Raw genomic sequence first — 17729 nt, 5'->3', positions numbered from 1 at the left:
ACCTGTCCTTGTATACTCACCCTGTCACTCACCAGACACCAGACCTGTACTCCATGCCCACAGCGTGATAAAAATGAGGTTGTGGCTCGTTGGTATGGCACTGTGACGCCACAACCCTTGTTATGAGACCACACCCACCTTCCCAGGAGCGTGCGCAAAAGTCCCCCCCGCCTTCCCCTATCATGGTGCCCCCCCTGTCATTTTGTTCTGGATCCGCCCCTGCCATTTACTATAAATTGGAGGCAGAGGGTGTGTGTAAAATTCTTTGTAGTTCCCTTTTAGAAAAATCCCCTTGTTTGTTGGCTCCCATGCAGTTTCCTAGTTTCACTTTCACTAAACAAGGATCCTTGGGCGGGTCTTCTCTTCATGTATAATCAGGAACAGAGAGAGAACAGAACACATAATAATACTCACTCTCTGCTGTCGTTCCTGGTCTCTGCTGTTGGTGATCATACTGATCTATTTGCTGTATAACCTGTACATTGTTCATGGTACTATTCTGAGTATCCTCAGTGTTATGTGCTTTTTGTGATCACTGCGCTGACAGTCCTGAGATCTTTGTGAGGAAAGGATTTATGCACTGCTGTTAATGCTCCTGGGACCTTCCTGTTGATAATTTCATCTTATGGCAAACTGTGATCTTGTAATGTCCCTGTGGATTTTACTGCTGATCCTTTGCAGCTGGTCCTACCAGGTGAGATACCACTTAAATGTCTTGTTTAATAAACCATTCTAATATGTCTAGAAAATGTGCTGTATTGTTACTACTCTGACGCACTTACAGTGCATGCTACGCTGAACTTCTGTTGGCTTCCCCAAGGAGTTAATATACGTTGCTTCCTCATTTCTATCACTGGTGATTTCCAAGCACCTGCTGTCATTGTCTCCAGGGGACTTCTGCAGAAGTGCAGTGCTGCGTAGCATATAAATCGGGTGTGGATCATTAGATCGACAGTGTCTAGGTCAACAATGTTTAGGTCAACCACTATAGGTCAACAGTCACTAGGTCGACAGGGTTTCTAGGTCGACAGGTCAAAAGGTCGACATGAGGTGTGTTTTTTTGGGGGGTGTCGTTTTCTCCGTAAAGTGACCGGGAACCCCAATTAGTTTACCGTGTCTTCTCGCATGGCTTGCTTCACTCGCCATGCTTCGGGCAAGGTGCCTCGCTCTGCTACTGCTTCGCTCGGCACAGATTACCGTTCCAATCGTAGTCCACGTGGATCGTTAAGTATGAAAAAGTTCAAAAAATGTGAAAACTCATGTCGACCTTTTGACCGGTCGACCTAGCACATGTCGACCTAGAAACCCTGTCGACCTTCCAACCCTGTCGACCTATAGTGGTCGACCTAAACATTGTTGACCTAGACAGTGTCGATCTTCAGACCGGATCCCTATAAATCTGTGTGTGTCCTATGACATCCCAAAGGCAGGCCAATTTCATACAATGGTCAATCATTATCGTATAATAAATAATTCATTAAAATAATATGTGTCTTTGTACCGATGTGTGCTGTGGCAGTGCTCCACTGATATGACCACCAGCAATCTCTTTAAAGGGATCCACTGACAAGTAAAAATGTTTGGAAAGCAGTGTAAGCATAAATGGTTGTACATTTTACTATTGTATCTTGTTTTAACCCTGTATGACCCCTTATCCATTTAAATGGACATTATTAAAAAAATGTGTTGCGTAGACTGTATTGTGATGACGGTTGCCATTCAAATCCCAATGTCCATTTAAATGTCCAGAAATACAGTGAAAATTTTCTGGCAAATGGCAGCATCGGCTTGTAATGGTCGCTGTGAGTTCCAAAGATGGATTTGGAAAGACTTGTCTTAAGGTGAGAATCCCACTTTACAAGTAAAACTTATCAATTGAATTTAATCCAAATGGTTATGCAAACAGTAATTGGAGTTGCTACAGTATCAAAATATTGAATTAGAATGAATCACAATGTTTAGGTGTACGAGCTACAACACTAGCAAATCGTTGTCCTTTAGGATGGACAATAGGTCTAAATGACCAAGCCATATTTTGGGGGGGAGGTTCATATACTTTACCATTGTCATGACTCAAGGGCAGATTTAGGGGTGGGGGTGCCCCTAGGCACAACAGTAATGGCCGCCCCACCCGCCTCACTTTGTTATTTTCATTGATTGGAAATCATCAAATGAGGGATTATAACCAATGTAATAGAATAATAAAAAGCCACTATGACTTTCTTTTATTTTTAATTATGTATACAAATTTAGTAGGACAGCTTACAGGGGCAGTATGCACATGGCTTATCTAGGTTACACTCCATTCAAGACTGCATATGATACAGTGGAAAATTTGCTTAATGGTACTTTTTCGGTCTGACAGTACCAATACAAGCATCCAAGTGCTGCCCCAAATAAGTGCCACCTCTAGGCCGTGCCTCACTTGCCTAATGGGAAATTCACCACTGTCATCACATGGATACACCGGAATCATGCAATGGTTCATAAAAGGTTAAGCAGAATTTTAAGGTAGAGTATCCTCTAATAATTTAAAGGGGATTTCCACTTTCGATCTAACATGGAGAAATTGTTCAACGTCAATTCCTATGGTTCCTAAAAAGCTCAGCTCTTTTTACCCGTTGCCCACATCAGATTGTTCAAAGTGAGAAGACTCCACCAACAGTGGATGCCCATGTGACACATGTAATTAAAAGTTCAATACTTCCTATTCCAACTGCAACCTCACTTAAGGAACTGCAGCATAGACAACTGGATACGTGTCTCAAATCTATGTACTCCCTTACAGGAGTGACAGCCAGACCAGCCACGGCTACAGCCTGGGTGGCTAAGGCCATAGAGACTTGGGCCAAAAACCTTAAACATAGTTTCACATTTGATCCCACTAAGGACCAATTGTCTCTGCTTGCTAATATCAGTGTGACCTCAAACTTTGTCCTTTTGGTCCTTTCATCTGCAGAGCAAGACCAAAGGTCAGACCTTTACACGAGTGTCTCATACCGTCAAGATCTCAAACCCAAAACCAAACAGCCTTGGCTGCTAGAAGTCCAACTACCAAGCCAGAGGACAAACACTCAGCCTGATGGGGCAGGCCTCCTCCTGGGGGACTACAGGGTGGGATGCCACCTTCTTCAGTTCACCCAGACATGGCGCCAAGTCACAACCGACACATGGGTCGAAGAAGTGGTCTCTCACGGGCTCTTTCCTTCCTGAAGCATGCTCCAAGACAATACTTCCCTACTACCCTGGCAAAGCACACTGAAATAAATCATACTTTTCTTACTACAATCGGGGGTCATTATTCCAGTTCTGCGGCCTCACTAGTGGACGCCAACATACAACAAATCTTCCTTCCTCAGTACAAGATTGCAACATTGCAGTTTCGCATCCGCAACCTACTTCACAGTCCACTGGTCTCAGTCCATTCGGCAATGCAGACCCTGGGCTCCTTGGTGTCTGTCTTCAATGTGGTGGAATACGCAATTTCACTCCAGGCCTCTCACAGAATGGAAGGGGTTACCAATACAGATCAAGTACAAGATCAGGATACTGCCTTGGTCTGTTCAGGCATCTCTTTTATGGTGGCTACACATGGCCAACCCGGACAAGGGCCGACCATTCTGGATTCCACACTGAACACTCCTCACCATGGATGCCAGCCTCCGAGAGTGGGGAGCTGTCACAGACAGCCACTTCTTTCAGAGTCGATGGTCACTGATGGAAAGGAATCTCCCGATCAATGTCCTGGAACTTCAGGTGGTTTACCGTGCCCTTCAAATCTGCTACAGGGTTCTCCGGTCCAGATTCAGTCAGACAACGCCACTGTGGTGGCCTATATAAATCAACAGGGTGGCACTCACAGTGTTGCAACGATGCAGGAGGTAAAGCGTATTCTCAGCTGGACAGAACTCTACCTTCCAGCCATCCCTGCAATATTCATTCCAGGAGTCCTCAACTGGGAAGCGGACTTTCTCAGTTGACAGAATATTCACATTGGAAAATGTTCTCTACACCCAGAGGACTTTCAGATTCTGGAACAGAAATGAGGTCTTCCAAAAGTCGATCTCATGGCCTCCAGACACAACCACAAGGTTCCGGTGTGCGAGGCCAGAACACGAGATCCAGAAGCGAGCTTCGTGGACTCACTCACAGTCCCATGGGCCTTCCATCTGGCCTATCTCTACCCTTCAGTGTTTCCTCCCCAGAGTACTACGGAAGTTCAAAGAGGACAGCAGTATGATCATACTGGTAGCTCCAGCATGACCTAGATGCCATTGCTTCATGGCTCTGCAAGATCTCTCCATAGATGAGCCCTTCCCTCTGCCTCTTCATCCAGACCTGCTCTATCAGGGGCCCTGCCTCCATCCGGACCTGCCTCGCCTGTTTGATGGTGTGGCTCTTGAGACATCCCTCCTAAGGGGAAAATATTTCTCCAGTGCAGTGGTTCAGACTATGCTTCAGGCTCATAAACCAGCATCGGCCTGCATATATCACCAGATATGGCACTGCTATTTTCGGTGGTGTTCTAGTCAGTACTATGACCCTAAAGTACTCAAGATCCCTCGGCTATTAGCCTACGGGTGGGCCTAGCTCTGGGTCTTTGCCTGGCTTCTCTGAAGGTACAGGTCTTAGCTTTGTCTATCTGGTTCCAGAAGAGACTGGCTCCCTTGCCGGATGTGCGTATCTTCCTCCAGGGGGTACTCCAAATACAGCCTCCATTCCTTCCTCCAGTCATTCTGTGGGATCTGTTCTTGGCTCTTTGGGCCTTACAACGGACTCCCTTTGAACCTTTGGAAACAGTAGACCTTAAGTGGCTCACCACTAAAACTCTTTTTCCTCTGGCTATTGCTTCAGCCAGAAGAGTATCTGACTTGGGAGCTCACTCCTGTTGCTCCCCCTTTTTGACAATCAACCAGGACCGGACGGTCCTTCGAACAAAACCTTGATACCTAGCTAAGGTAGTGTCTAAATTCCATATCAACTGACCAGTTGTGGTACCGGCCTTCCAGGAGCCTGGTCTTTCTCAAGAGGAAGCCTTGTTGGATGTGGTCCGTGCTCTCTGGATCTACGTGGACCATACAAGTTCCATTAGGGAAACGGATACCTTATTCATCCTCTATGGATTCCACAAGTGGGGCTGGCCTGCCAATAAGCAAACATTGGCACGTTGGCTCCACATGACCATCTCACAGGCTTACACGCAGGCTGATCTTCCTATTCCAAGTACAGTCTCTGCTCACTCTACTCGCTCTGTGGGTCCTACGTGAGCAGCACGCTGTGGAGCATCTCCTGAACAAGGCTGCTACGTGGTCTTATGCCACAAGTTTCTTAGGTTCTATGCCTTTGATATGTTTCAGTCTCAGGATGCAACCTTTGGCCACAATGTCCTTCTTTCAGCTTAGGAGCATTACATCCCTATTACAACTGCTTTGGGACATCCCAAGGTTAACCTTGTAAAGATCATGGACCCCGAAGAAGAAAATAAAGATTTATGGTAAAATTTATCTTCGTTAACTTTTTTCTTCGAGGGCCATGGGATGCTCAGGGCGCCCACCCTGACACACAAAGTTTTAATGGGTTGCCTTTATGGTCACCAGTTCCCTTCTCTTCTCTCTGAGAGTGTGATTTATTGTGTGTAACATTCTGCCTTCTATCCTCTCTCCAGCTCCTGCTTTGGGCTTGTTAACTAAATCTGACATGCCCAAGCTTGAGGGCGGGGTATGAGGGGAGAGGAGCCCAGTGCATCCTTGGTGGCTCACAAAGCTTTTTGTTAGGTGCCAGTCCTGGTCTCCGCCAGCCATACCTCAAGGTTAACCCTGTGGATCCCACAGACCTCGAAGAAAAAGAGTTCATAAAGGTAAGTTTTACCATAACTCTTTCTTTTTATATTGATACAAGCGCCGCCCCCCAAATTACACAAGGAGCTGCTGCTGGAAGAAGCCCAGTAAGTTATCTCTGTAATGGCTTCTGGGTGAGGAAAAGAATTGGTGTGTGTGTATCTGTGGTGTGTTTATATCAGAGATGTGCTGCGGACACTTTTCGTGTTTTGTGTTTTGGTTTTGGTTCTGGTTCCATGCTCGTGTTTTGGATCTGGATTGGTTTTGCCAAAACCACCCTTTCGTGTTTTGGTTTTGGATTGGGATGATTTTTGAAAAACACATCATTTGGGGGTAATTCTGATCCTACAGTATTATTAACCTCAATAACATTCATTTCCACTAATTTCTGCTCTATTCTGAACACCTCACATCTCACAATATTGTTTTTAGGCCAAAAGGTTGCACCGAGGTGGCTGGATGACTAAGCTAAGCGACACAAGTGTGTGGCACAAACACCTGGCCCATCTAGGAGTGGTACTGCAGTGGCAGACAGGATGGCAGATTTAAAAAATAGGCCCCAAACAGCACATGATGCAAAGAAGAAAACGAGGTGCAGTGAGGTAGCTGGATGGCTAAGCTAAGCGACACAAGTGTACGGCACAAACACCTGGCCCATCTAGGAGTAGCACTGCAATGGCAGACAGGATCGCAGTTAAAAAAACTAGGCCCCAAACAGCACATCATGCAAAGAAGAAAAAGAGGTGCAATGAGGTAGCTGTATGACTAAGCTAAGCGACACAAGTGTGCGGCACAAACAACATGGGACGTGCTGGAATTTGCCCAGATGTAATACACGCACAATATTGGTGGCACAGGAGAGCGTACCCCTAAACCACACACACACACACACACACACACACACACACACACACACACACACACACACACACACACACACACACACACACACGGCAAAGCCTGTAAAATTAATTTGGATAATAATAACCCTTTTATTTGGAGCTATTATAATAATACGCAGCACAGGCGAGCGTACCCCTACACCACACAGGTTTTACAACCCTGTAAAAATTACAGGTTTTACAACCCTGTAAAAATTATTTGGATAATAATATAAGTAATGTATATAACCATTTTATTTGGAGAAAATAATATAGAGCACAGGACACCACCACTGGACTTATGGCAGAACAAGACACCACCACTGGACTGATGCAGCACAAGACAGCACCACTGGACTGGACTTATACAGCAGTACCCCTGGACTTATACGGCAGTACCCCTGGACTTATACGGTAGTACCCCTGGAGTTGTACGCCAGTGTCAGATGGCACTTTAAAAAACTAGTCCCCAAACAGCACATGATGCAAAGAAGAAAAAAAGGTGCAAGATGGAATTGTCCTTGGGCCCTCCCAGCCACCCTTATGTTGTATAAACAGGACATGCACACTTTAACAAACCAATCATTTCAGCGACAGGGTCTGCCACACGACAGTGGCTGAAATGACTGGTTTGTTTGGGCCCCGACCAAAAAAGAAACAATCAATCTCTCCTTGCACAAACTGGCTCTACAGAGGCAAGATGTCGACTTCATCATCATCCTCCAATTCCTCACCCCAGTGTGTACATCCTCCTCCTCACAGAGTATAAATTCGTCCCCACTGGAATCCACCATCACAGGTCCCTGTTTCTGGAGGCAATTGCTGGTAAAGTGCAAAAAATTGGGACAAACCAACCTAGGTTGGAAAGGGCGCTGTAAGTGTAATTCCAATTTTGAGTGTGTAGCTGCTGCCTGAATAGGTCAGTCACACCTATATAATAGATACAAACAGAAAAACAGCAACAATATGGCAGCGCTTGCAGAGATGAATTGTCTAATTATCAATATAATTTATTATGCTTAAAACTGTCAATAAAACAATTAAAAATGAATTTACACTGCAGTAGATAGCCTCTAATCACCATGTATACAGCACATATGCTTGTTCCGAATTTTCCATAAGACCCTAAATGCTCAGAACCAAGTTTATCCTGGGGCTATAGCATAGTCCCTGGACCGGAGAAGTGTATTCCAACGCTGGAGGATTAGCAGTTCCAATATTGAATCATTAAATAGGAAAGTCCTCACCAGTTGTGCGTATTGTAAACAGAGTCCAGTCCTTGGTTGCAGATGTGGTTCAATGCTGGCAGTTTTGTAGGGTCCACGGTGGTCCAAGCAAGGGTGATTAGGTTGTAGATAGGTGAAGAAGAGGCTCACACCTGACGCGTTTCACAGCTGCTGCTGCTTTATCAAAGGTGACTTCAACTCATAACTGACAGTGTACTTATACCCTGGTTAATTACCTCATTCATTACACCTGCATAGACAATTCATCTCTTTAAATGTACACAAACTTTAAAAATAGACCTTTTATATTAAATATAATTAGACTCAGAGGCATAGTCAGATACAAATTGATTATATTTACTTTTTACATAGTTTATAATTTGAATGGGCCACAACCCTCATACTTCCGGCCTGTGAACCGCATCTGTTGCCATGGTAATGGAGCCTAGTTTTTCTCCAGTCCCACAGCGCCAGCGCGATCACGTGATCGGTCTTCTGTAACGTACATGGGCCCTCATTCCGAGTCGTTCGCTCGTTCTTTTTTTTCGCATCGCAGTGAAAATCAGCTTAGAGCGCATGCGCAATGTTCGCACTGCGACTGCGCTAAGTAATTCTGCTATGAAGAAAGGATTTTTACTCACGGCTTTTTGTTCGCACCGGCGAACGTAGTGTGATTGACAGGAAATGGGTGTTACTGGGCGGAAACACAGCGTTTTATGGGCGTGTGGCTGAAAACGCTACCGTTTCCGGAAAAAACGCAGGAGTGGCCGGAGAAACGGGGGAGTGTCTGGGCGAACGCTGGGTGTGTTTGTGACGTCAAACCAGGAACGACAAGCACTGAACTGATCGCACAGGCAGAGTAAGTCTGGAGCTACTCTAAAACTGCTAAGTTTTTTTTGTTCGCAAAATTGCGTAAACTTCGTTCGCACTTTTAGGATGCTAAGATACACTCCCAGTAGGCGTAGACTAAGCGTGTGTAACTCTGCTAAATTCGCCTTGCGACCGATCAACTCGGAATGAGGGCCATGATGTAATGTCCGTGTGCTGAACCGCACACGGATCCCTGCACTTCCGGTCTGTGAAACGCATCTGTTCCTATGGTAATGGAGCCTCATTTCTCTCCAGTCCCACAGCGTCAGCGCGGTCACATGATCGGCCTTCCAGGGCATACATAATATGATTTGGACATAGATGCTTCACTTAACTTATTTAACGGATAATTCTCTATCAATTAATCGCTTCTATAGGTGGGCAAAACCTGACTCTTATATTTAGATTTAAACAGAATCGCATAGGTGGATGAAAGTTATACATCGATTTTTCAACAAAGCTTAATTATAATCTCTTAATACATTAACCCACATATTATTTATGCAGATAATCTCTATATTGTTTTTAAATTAACCCGATAAGTAACTTTCCACAGGTAGTTCACATAGCCCATTTAACGGATGGTTCTCAAACATCTAGTCCCTTCTATATACGGGCAAAACACAACTATTATATTCACGTTTATAGTCATATAAGTAGATAAAAGACATTGCGACCTTTAAATCAATTTTTCAACGGAACTGTTAGGGTCTCCTGCCCTGTGCTGCCACGTCGTCATGGCAACCGGGAGACAAGTGCTAGCGGAGTAACCTGAGCGCAGCTGATACTCCGGTTCGGGTCTTTTGCTGTGCAGTGGTTACAGGCAGGGGATCCGGTGCTGGTTTTTGTGCTCACAGTCTGTGAGGTCTGAGGGGGGCGTGGACAGCACCTGCTTTATAAGGCCTCTTCTCAGGTTAAGCAGATGCTGCTGAATCTTTGTTGGTTAGTCAGTTCCTGAAAGTTAGCCAGTACTGTGTAGCTTTGTATTTGTTGTTGCTTACTGCAAATAGGCCTGGGGATTTGGTACTACACTCTGCCAATCCAGACCTAGCAGTAAGACTGGAGTCAGTCGTTTAGCCTGCTGAGGTTCTTTTGATATTCTGTGAACCCAGCAGGTTTGTGGCTGTACTTTCAGACCTGCCTGCTTAATCCTCTCTCACTGTGCAGGGTGTCCATGTGTCAGTTTAGTGGCAGTAAGCTGTACCTGGGCCCTGCAAGTGAGAATTAGGATTGTGGAGACTCTCCTTGTGTCTATTATTCCATCTCTGACCAAGGAGTTTACTGCCACACCCGTTGGTAACCCTTTAGGGTTTTGCTGTTGCCCTTAGCAACAGCATTTCGGGTTCTCTACGTATTAAAACACAACATCTTGCTTTTTCCATCTGAGCATTTCTAATACTAGGGAGACACCCAGTTTCTTAGCCTCTGGGCTTCTCTGTTCACTCTGTGTTGGTTTTGTTACCCTATCACCTTCTGTGTACGTTATGTCATATTTCCCAGTCTGTCTGTGAGTTCATTTGTTTTGCATCCCTCTCTGTTCAGACACCAGTACATTCCTGCAGGCACTGGTGTGCATAACATATTCAGCAGCCCAATACTCCTGTTGAAATTTTGTGGGAATATGGAGCATACCCCTCAAAATACGTTGCAACAGGTGGTCGATCAGGTGCAGGTCCTGACTCGTCAATTTAATGATTTGTCCATTAAAATGCACACCTCCCAGGCCGCTGGCGGAGCTCCCGCAGCAGCAGCACCTTCAGGGGTTAAGGAGCCAGAAAAAAAGCAATTGTTTCCCCAGCACCCTGAATGACAACAGTAACCAGATATAAATCCCACATGATAATAGAATTCAGAGACCTTCGTTACACATATTTGCGCAAATGTGTGGTTAAGCCCCAAAGCCGCATCAAGGCCTCTCTGTATATTTGGGGTCCCTAGCGCTATATCTAGGTGCAGTGTGTGGCACCCCAAAACACCAGAATGAGCCAGAAAGCCCAGCGTGGCATGCCAGTGTAAAAAACTATAGTGTTAATAAATTAGTATTTAGGAAGCCGAAGCTATAGAGGGGGTGATACAAACATGAAATGTAATTAAAATAGAGAAATAGTGTTAGAAAATTAATAAGTGAAAAGTGTTAATAGAATGTAAAGGTATGCCACACTAAAGCCATCCAGCCCAGCCAGTCCAGAGGCACCACACCTCACACCTCCATTACCCCAATCTGGGTCTAATATTAATCAGCAAGGAGCCACATGATAATGGCTCCTTACTAAAATATGTCTAAGCTAAGAGCTACCTACCTTGGAGCAACCCCATAATGCTCCATGTGGCATGTCAGGGCCTGCACCTCCTCCTAATGCAGAAACCTCTCTGCCTCTCACAACAGACATATAGATTGGTAAATGCTCAATTAGCTTAGTGATATCATTCAGGTGCTCGAAAGGAAGGGGTATTTCTGAGCAAGAAAAAAGGCAATTGTTTCCCCAGCACCCTGAATGACAACAGTAACCAGATATAAATCCCACATGATAATAGAATTCAGAGATCTTCGTTACACATATTTGCGCAAATGTGTGGTTAAGCCCCAAAGCCGCATCAAGGCCTCTCTGTATATTTGGGGTCCCTAGCACTATATCTAGGTGCAGGGTGTGGCACCCCAAAACACCAGAATGAGCCAGAAAGCCCAGGGTGGCATGCCAGTGTAAAAAACTATAGTGTTAATAAATTAGTATTTAGGAAGCCGAAGCTATAGAGGGGGTGATACAAACATGAAATGTAATTAAAATAGAGAAATAGTGTTAGAAAATTAATAAGTGAAAAGTGTTAATAGAATGTAAAGGTATGCCACACTAAAGCCATCCAGCCCAGCCAGTCCAGAGGCACCACACCTCACACCTCCATTACCCCAATCTGGGTCTAATATTAATCAGCAAGGAGCCACATGATAATGGCTCCTTACTAAAATATGTCTAAGCTAAGAGCTACCTACCTTGGAGCAACCCCATAATGCTCCATGTGGCATGTCAGGGCCTGCACCTCCTCCTAATGCAGAAACCTCTCTGCCTCTCACAACAGACATATAGATTGGTAAATGCTCAATTAGCTTAGTGATATCATTCAGGTGCTCGAAAGGAAGGGGTATTTCTGAGCAAGAAAAAAAGCAATTGTTTCCCCAGCACCCTGAATGACAACAGTAACCAGATATAAATCCCACATGATAATAGAATTCAGAGATCTTCGTTACACATATTTGCGCAAATGTGTGGTTAAGCCCCAAAGCCGCATCAAGGCCTCTCTGTATATTTGGGGTCCCTAGCGCTATATCTAGGTGCAGGGTGTGGCACCCCAAAACACCAGAATGAGCCAGAAAGCCCAGCGTGGCATGCCAGTGTAAAAAACTATAGTGTTAATAAATTAGTATTTAGGAAGCCGAAGCTATAGAGGGGGTGATACAAACATGAAATGTAATTAAAATAGAGAAATAGTGTTAGAAAATTAATAAGTGAAAAGTGTTAATAGAATGTAAAGGTATGCCACACTAAAGCCATCCAGCCCAGCCAGTCCAGAGGCACCACACCTCACACCTCCATTACCCCAATCTGGGTCTAATATTAATCAGCAAGGAGCCACATGATAATGGCTCCTTACTAAAATATGTCTAAGCTAAGAGCTACCTACCTTGGAGCAACCCCATAATGCTCCATGTGGCATGTCAGGGCCTGCACCTCCTCCTAATGCAGAAACCTCTCTGCCTCTCACAACAGACATATAGATTGGTAAATGCTCAATTAGCTTAGTGATATCATTCAGGTGCTCGAAAGGAAGGGGTATTTCTGAGCAAGAAAAAAAGCAATTGTTTCCCCAGCACCCTGAATGACAACAGTAACCAGATATAAATCCCACATGATAATAGAATTCAGAGATCTTCGTTACACATATTTGCGCAAATGTGTGGTTAAGCCCCAAAGCCGCATCAAGGCCTCTCTGTATATTTGGGGTCCCTAGCGCTATATCTAGGTGCAGGGTGTGGCACCCCAAAACACCAGAATGAGCCAGAAAGCCCAGCGTGGCATGCCAGTGTAAAAAACTATAGTGTTAATAAATTAGTATTTAGGAAGCCGAAGCTATAGAGGGGGTGATACAAACATGAAATGTAATTAAAATAGAGAAATAGTGTTAGAAAATTAATAAGTGAAAAGTGTTAATAGAATGTAAAGGTATGCCACACTAAAGCCATCCAGCCCAGCCAGTCCAGAGGCACCACACCTCACACCTCCATTACCCCAATCTGGGTCTAATATTAATCAGCAAGGAGCCACATGATAATGGCTCCTTACTAAAATATGTCTAAGCTAAGAGCTACCTACCTTGGAGCAACCCCATAATGCTCCATGTGGCATGTCAGGGCCTGCACCTCCTCCTAATGCAGAAACCTCTCTGCCTCTCACAACAGACATATAGATTGGTAAATGCTCAATTAGCTTAGTGATATCATTCAGGTGCTCGAAAGGAAGGGGTATTTCTGAGCAAGAAAAAAAGCAATTGTTTCCCCAGCACCCTGAATGACAACAGTAACCAGATATAAATCCCACATGATAATAGAATTCAGAGATCTTCGTTACACATATTTGCGCAAATGTGTGGTTAAGCCCCAAAGCCGCATCAAGGCCTCTCTGTATATTTGGGGTCCCTAGCGCTATATCTAGGTGCAGGGTGTGGCACCCCAAAACACCAGAATGAGCCAGAAAGCCCAGCGTGGCATGCCAGTGTAAAAAACTATAGTGTTAATAAATTAGTATTTAGGAAGCCGAAGCTATAGAGGGGGTGATACAAACATGAAATGTAATTAAAATAGAGAAATAGTGTTAGAAAATTAATAAGTGAAAAGTGTTAATAGAATGTAAAGGTATGCCACACTAAAGCCATCCAGCCCAGCCAGTCCAGAGGCACCACACCTCACACCTCCATTACCCCAATCTGGGTCTAATATTAATCAGCAAGGAGCCACATGATAATGGCTCCTTACTAAAATATGTCTAAGCTAAGAGCTACCTACCTTGGAGCAACCCCATAATGCTCCATGTGGCATGTCAGGGCCTGCACCTCCTCCTAATGCAGAAACCTCTCTGCCTCTCACAACAGACATATAGATTGGTAAATGCTCAATTAGCTTAGTGATATCATTCAGGTGCTCGAAAGGAAGGGGTATTTCTGAGCAAGAAAAAAAGCAATTGTTTCCCCAGCACCCTGAATGACAACAGTAACCAGATATAAATCCCACATGATAATAGAATTCAGAGATCTTCGTTACACATATTTGCGCAAATGTGTGGTTAAGCCCCAAAGCCGCATCAAGGCCTCTCTGTATATTTGGGGTCCCTAGCGCTATATCTAGGTGCAGGGTGTGGCACCCCAAAACACCAGAATGAGCCAGAAAGCCCAGCGTGGCATGCCAGTGTAAAAAACTATAGTGTTAATAAATTAGTATTTAGGAAGCCGAAGCTATAGAGGGGGTGATACAAACATGAAATGTAATTAAAATAGAGAAATAGTGTTAGAAAATTAATAAGTGAAAAGTGTTAATAGAATGTAAAGGTATGCCACACTAAAGCCATCCAGCCCAGCCAGTCCAGAGGCACCACACCTCACACCTCCATTACCCCAATCTGGGTCTAATATTAATCAGCAAGGAGCCACATGATAATGGCTCCTTACTAAAATATGTCTAAGCTAAGAGCTACCTACCTTGGAGCAACCCCATAATGCTCCATGTGGCATGTCAGGGCCTGCACCTCCTCCTAATGCAGAAACCTCTCTGCCTCTCACAACAGACATATAGATTGGTAAATGCTCAATTAGCTTAGTGATATCATTCAGGTGCTCGAAAGGAAGGGGTATTTCTGAGCAAGAAAAAAAGCAATTGTTTCCCCAGCACCCTGAATGACAACAGTAACCAGATATAAATCCCACATGATAATAGAATTCAGAGATCTTCGTTACACATATTTGCGCAAATGTGTGGTTAAGCCCCAAAGCCGCATCAAGGCCTCTCTGTATATTTGGGGTCCCTAGCGCTATATCTAGGTGCAGGGTGTGGCACCCCAAAACACCAGAATGAGCCAGGAAGCCCAGCGTGGCATGCCAGTGTAAAAAACTATAGTGTTAATAAATTAGTATTTAGGAAGCCGAAGCTATAGAGGGGGTGATACAAACATGAAATGTAATTAAAATAGAGAAATAGTGTTAGAAAATTAATAAGTGAAAAGTGTTAATAGAATGTAAAGGTATGCCACACTAAAGCCATCCAGCCCAGCCAGTCCAGAGGCACCACACCTCACACCTCCATTACCCCAATCTGGGTCTAATATTAATCAGCAAGGAGCCACATGATAATGGCTCCTTACTAAAATATGTCTAAGCTAAGAGCTACCTACCTTGGAGCAACCCCATAATGCTCCATGTGGCTTGTCAGGGCCTGCACCTCCTCCTAATGCAGAAACCTCTCTGCCTCTCACAACAGACATATAGATTGGTAAATGCTCAATTAGCTTAGTGATATCATTCAGGTGCTCGAAAGGAAGGGGTATTTCTGAGCAAGAAAAAAAGCAATTGTTTCCCCAGCACCCTGAATGACAACAGTAACCAGATATAAATCCCACATGATAATAGAATTCAGAGATCTTCGTTACACATAATTGCGCAAATGTGTGGTTAAGCCCCAAAGCCGCATCAAGGCCTCTCTGTATATTTGGGGTCCCTAGCGCTATATCTAGGTGCAGGGTGTGGCACCCCAAAACACCAGAAAGGGGTTAAGGAGCCGAAAGTAAATCTTCCGGATCGTTTTTCTGGAGATCGCTCGCAGTTCTTTTGTTTCAAGGAGAGCTGCAAGTTATATTTCCAGCTTAGGCCTCAGTCTTCTGGGTCAGAGATTCAGCGGGTGGGCATAGTGATTTCCTTGCTACAAGGAGACCCACAGGTCTGGGCATATGGGTTGCAGCCTGACTGTCCGTCGCTTAAAAGTGTTGATGCTTTTTTTACGGCACTGGGCATGTTGTATGATGACCCTGACAAGACGGCCTCAGCCGAGGCTCAGATTTCGATCCTTAAGCAAGGGCGAAGGCCAGTTGAGGTTTACTGTATGGAGTTTCGGAGGTTGGCCCATGATACCCAGTGGAATGACCCAGCCCTGAGACACCAGTACCGAAGAGGTCTTTCTAACCAGATAAAAGACCAACTGGTACAATATCCCTTGCCTGATAGCTTGGATCAGCTCATGCAGTTATCCATCCGGGTGGATAGACGGCTGAGAGAGCGTAGGCTTGAAAGGGAGACCGAGGTTTCCTTCTTTCCCAAGGGAACCTCAGACTCTGAGGAATTTTCCGAGGAGCCTATGCAGATTGGGGCTACCCGCCTCTCCTCGCGTGAGAAGACGCGGAGGAGACAGCAGGGGTTGTGTTTGTACTGTGGGAATAAGGGTCATGTGGTAGTATCATGCCCAGAAAAGCCGGAAAACTTCAGGGCCTGAGGGTGATGGGAAATATCCTGTCAGGCCAGAAGTCAGAATTTCCCAAGAAGACTTTTATCATTCCGGTGACCTTGAAGATCCTCGGTCAAACTGTCAAGACTGGGGCCTTTGTGGACAGTGGGGCCGACGGGCTTTTTATGGACCGCCAATTCGCCCTGAAACACTCTGTTTCCTTAGTACCCTTGGCGTCGGAAATTGAGATTTGTGGGTTAAACGGGGAACCATTATCCCAGGGTAAAATTACCTCTTGCACTAGCCAGATTTCTTTGTTTATTGGAGCCACACACTCTGAAAAATTGTCCTTTTATGTGACTGTCTGTACTTTTGCCCCATTGGTGTTGGGGTTACCCTGGTTAAGGGCCCACAATCCTCAATTTGACTGGGTCTCTGGGGAGATTCTTAGTTGGGGTACTGATTGTTTCAGGAGTTGCTTGAGCCTTCCAGTCAGGCTCTCGCAGCTAAGTTTGCCAGGATTGCCAGGGTGTTATGCAGATTTTGCGGACGTGTTCTCCAAAAAAGTTGCAGAGGTACTACCTCCCCATCGCCCCTATGACTGTGCCATTGATTTGTTGCCGAATGCTAAGCTTCCCAAGAGCAGGTTGTACTCCCTGTCACGTCCTGAGACTCAGGCTATGGCAGAGTACATTCAGGAGAACTTGGCTAAAGGATTTATCAGACCTTCACAGTCTCCAGTTGGGTCGGGGTTCTTCTTCGTGGGTAAAAAGGACGGTTCATTGCGACCCTGCATCGACTTCAGGGAATTGAACCGTATCACGATTAAAAACTCATACCCACTGCCTCTCATTTCGGTCTTGTTTGACCAGCTTCGTACTGCCACCATTTTTTCTAAGATTGACCTACGCGGTGCGTACAATCTAATCCGAATAAGAGAGGGGGATGAATGGAAGACTGCCTTTAATACCCACTCAGGGCATTATGAATATTTGGTGATGCCTTTTGGGCTCTGTAATGCCCCGGCAGTCTTCCAGGATTTCATGAACGATGTGCTCAGGGAATATTTGGATAGATTCTTAGTTGTATACTTAGATGACATCCTAATCTTCTCCCATTCCCTGGAGGAATATCGGAAGCATGTACGCTTAGTCCTCCAGAAACTCAGAGACCACCGGCTTGGGGCGAAGCTGGAGAAGTGCGAATTTGAAGTTCAGCAAATCGCATTTCTAGGATATATTATCTCCCCAGAAGGTTTCCAAATGGAGGGTTCCAAGGTACAGGCAGTCCTGGATTGGGTGCAGCCCACTAGTTTGAAGGCGCTTCAGCGTTTCCTGGGCTTTGCAAATTTTTATAGACGATTTATCGCTGGATTTTCGTCTATAGTGGCGCCCTTGGTGGCACTCACTAAGAAAGGGGCGGATGTTGCTCACTGGTC

General features: G+C 45.0%; 1 protein-coding gene across 1 annotated transcript in view; it reads left to right on the top strand.

The window, feature by feature from the left end:
- The first annotated feature begins 303 nt into the window (after positions 1-303).
- Positions 304-17729, top strand: part of CD40 (CD40 molecule) — a 102938-nt gene continuing 85512 nt past the window's right edge. Inside the window, exon 1 of the mRNA XM_063960458.1 lies at positions 304-694. Within this exon, the coding sequence (XP_063816528.1) occupies positions 626-694 (69 nt within the window). The 5' untranslated portion in view covers positions 304-625. The remainder of the gene's footprint in view (positions 695-17729) is intronic.

The sequence above is a fragment of the Pseudophryne corroboree genome, chromosome 3, assembly GCF_028390025.1.
Source record: "Pseudophryne corroboree isolate aPseCor3 chromosome 3, aPseCor3.hap2, whole genome shotgun sequence".
NCBI classification, from domain to species: Eukaryota; Metazoa; Chordata; class Amphibia; order Anura; family Myobatrachidae; genus Pseudophryne; species Pseudophryne corroboree.
This window is presented reverse-complemented; position numbering and strand designations above follow the sequence as displayed.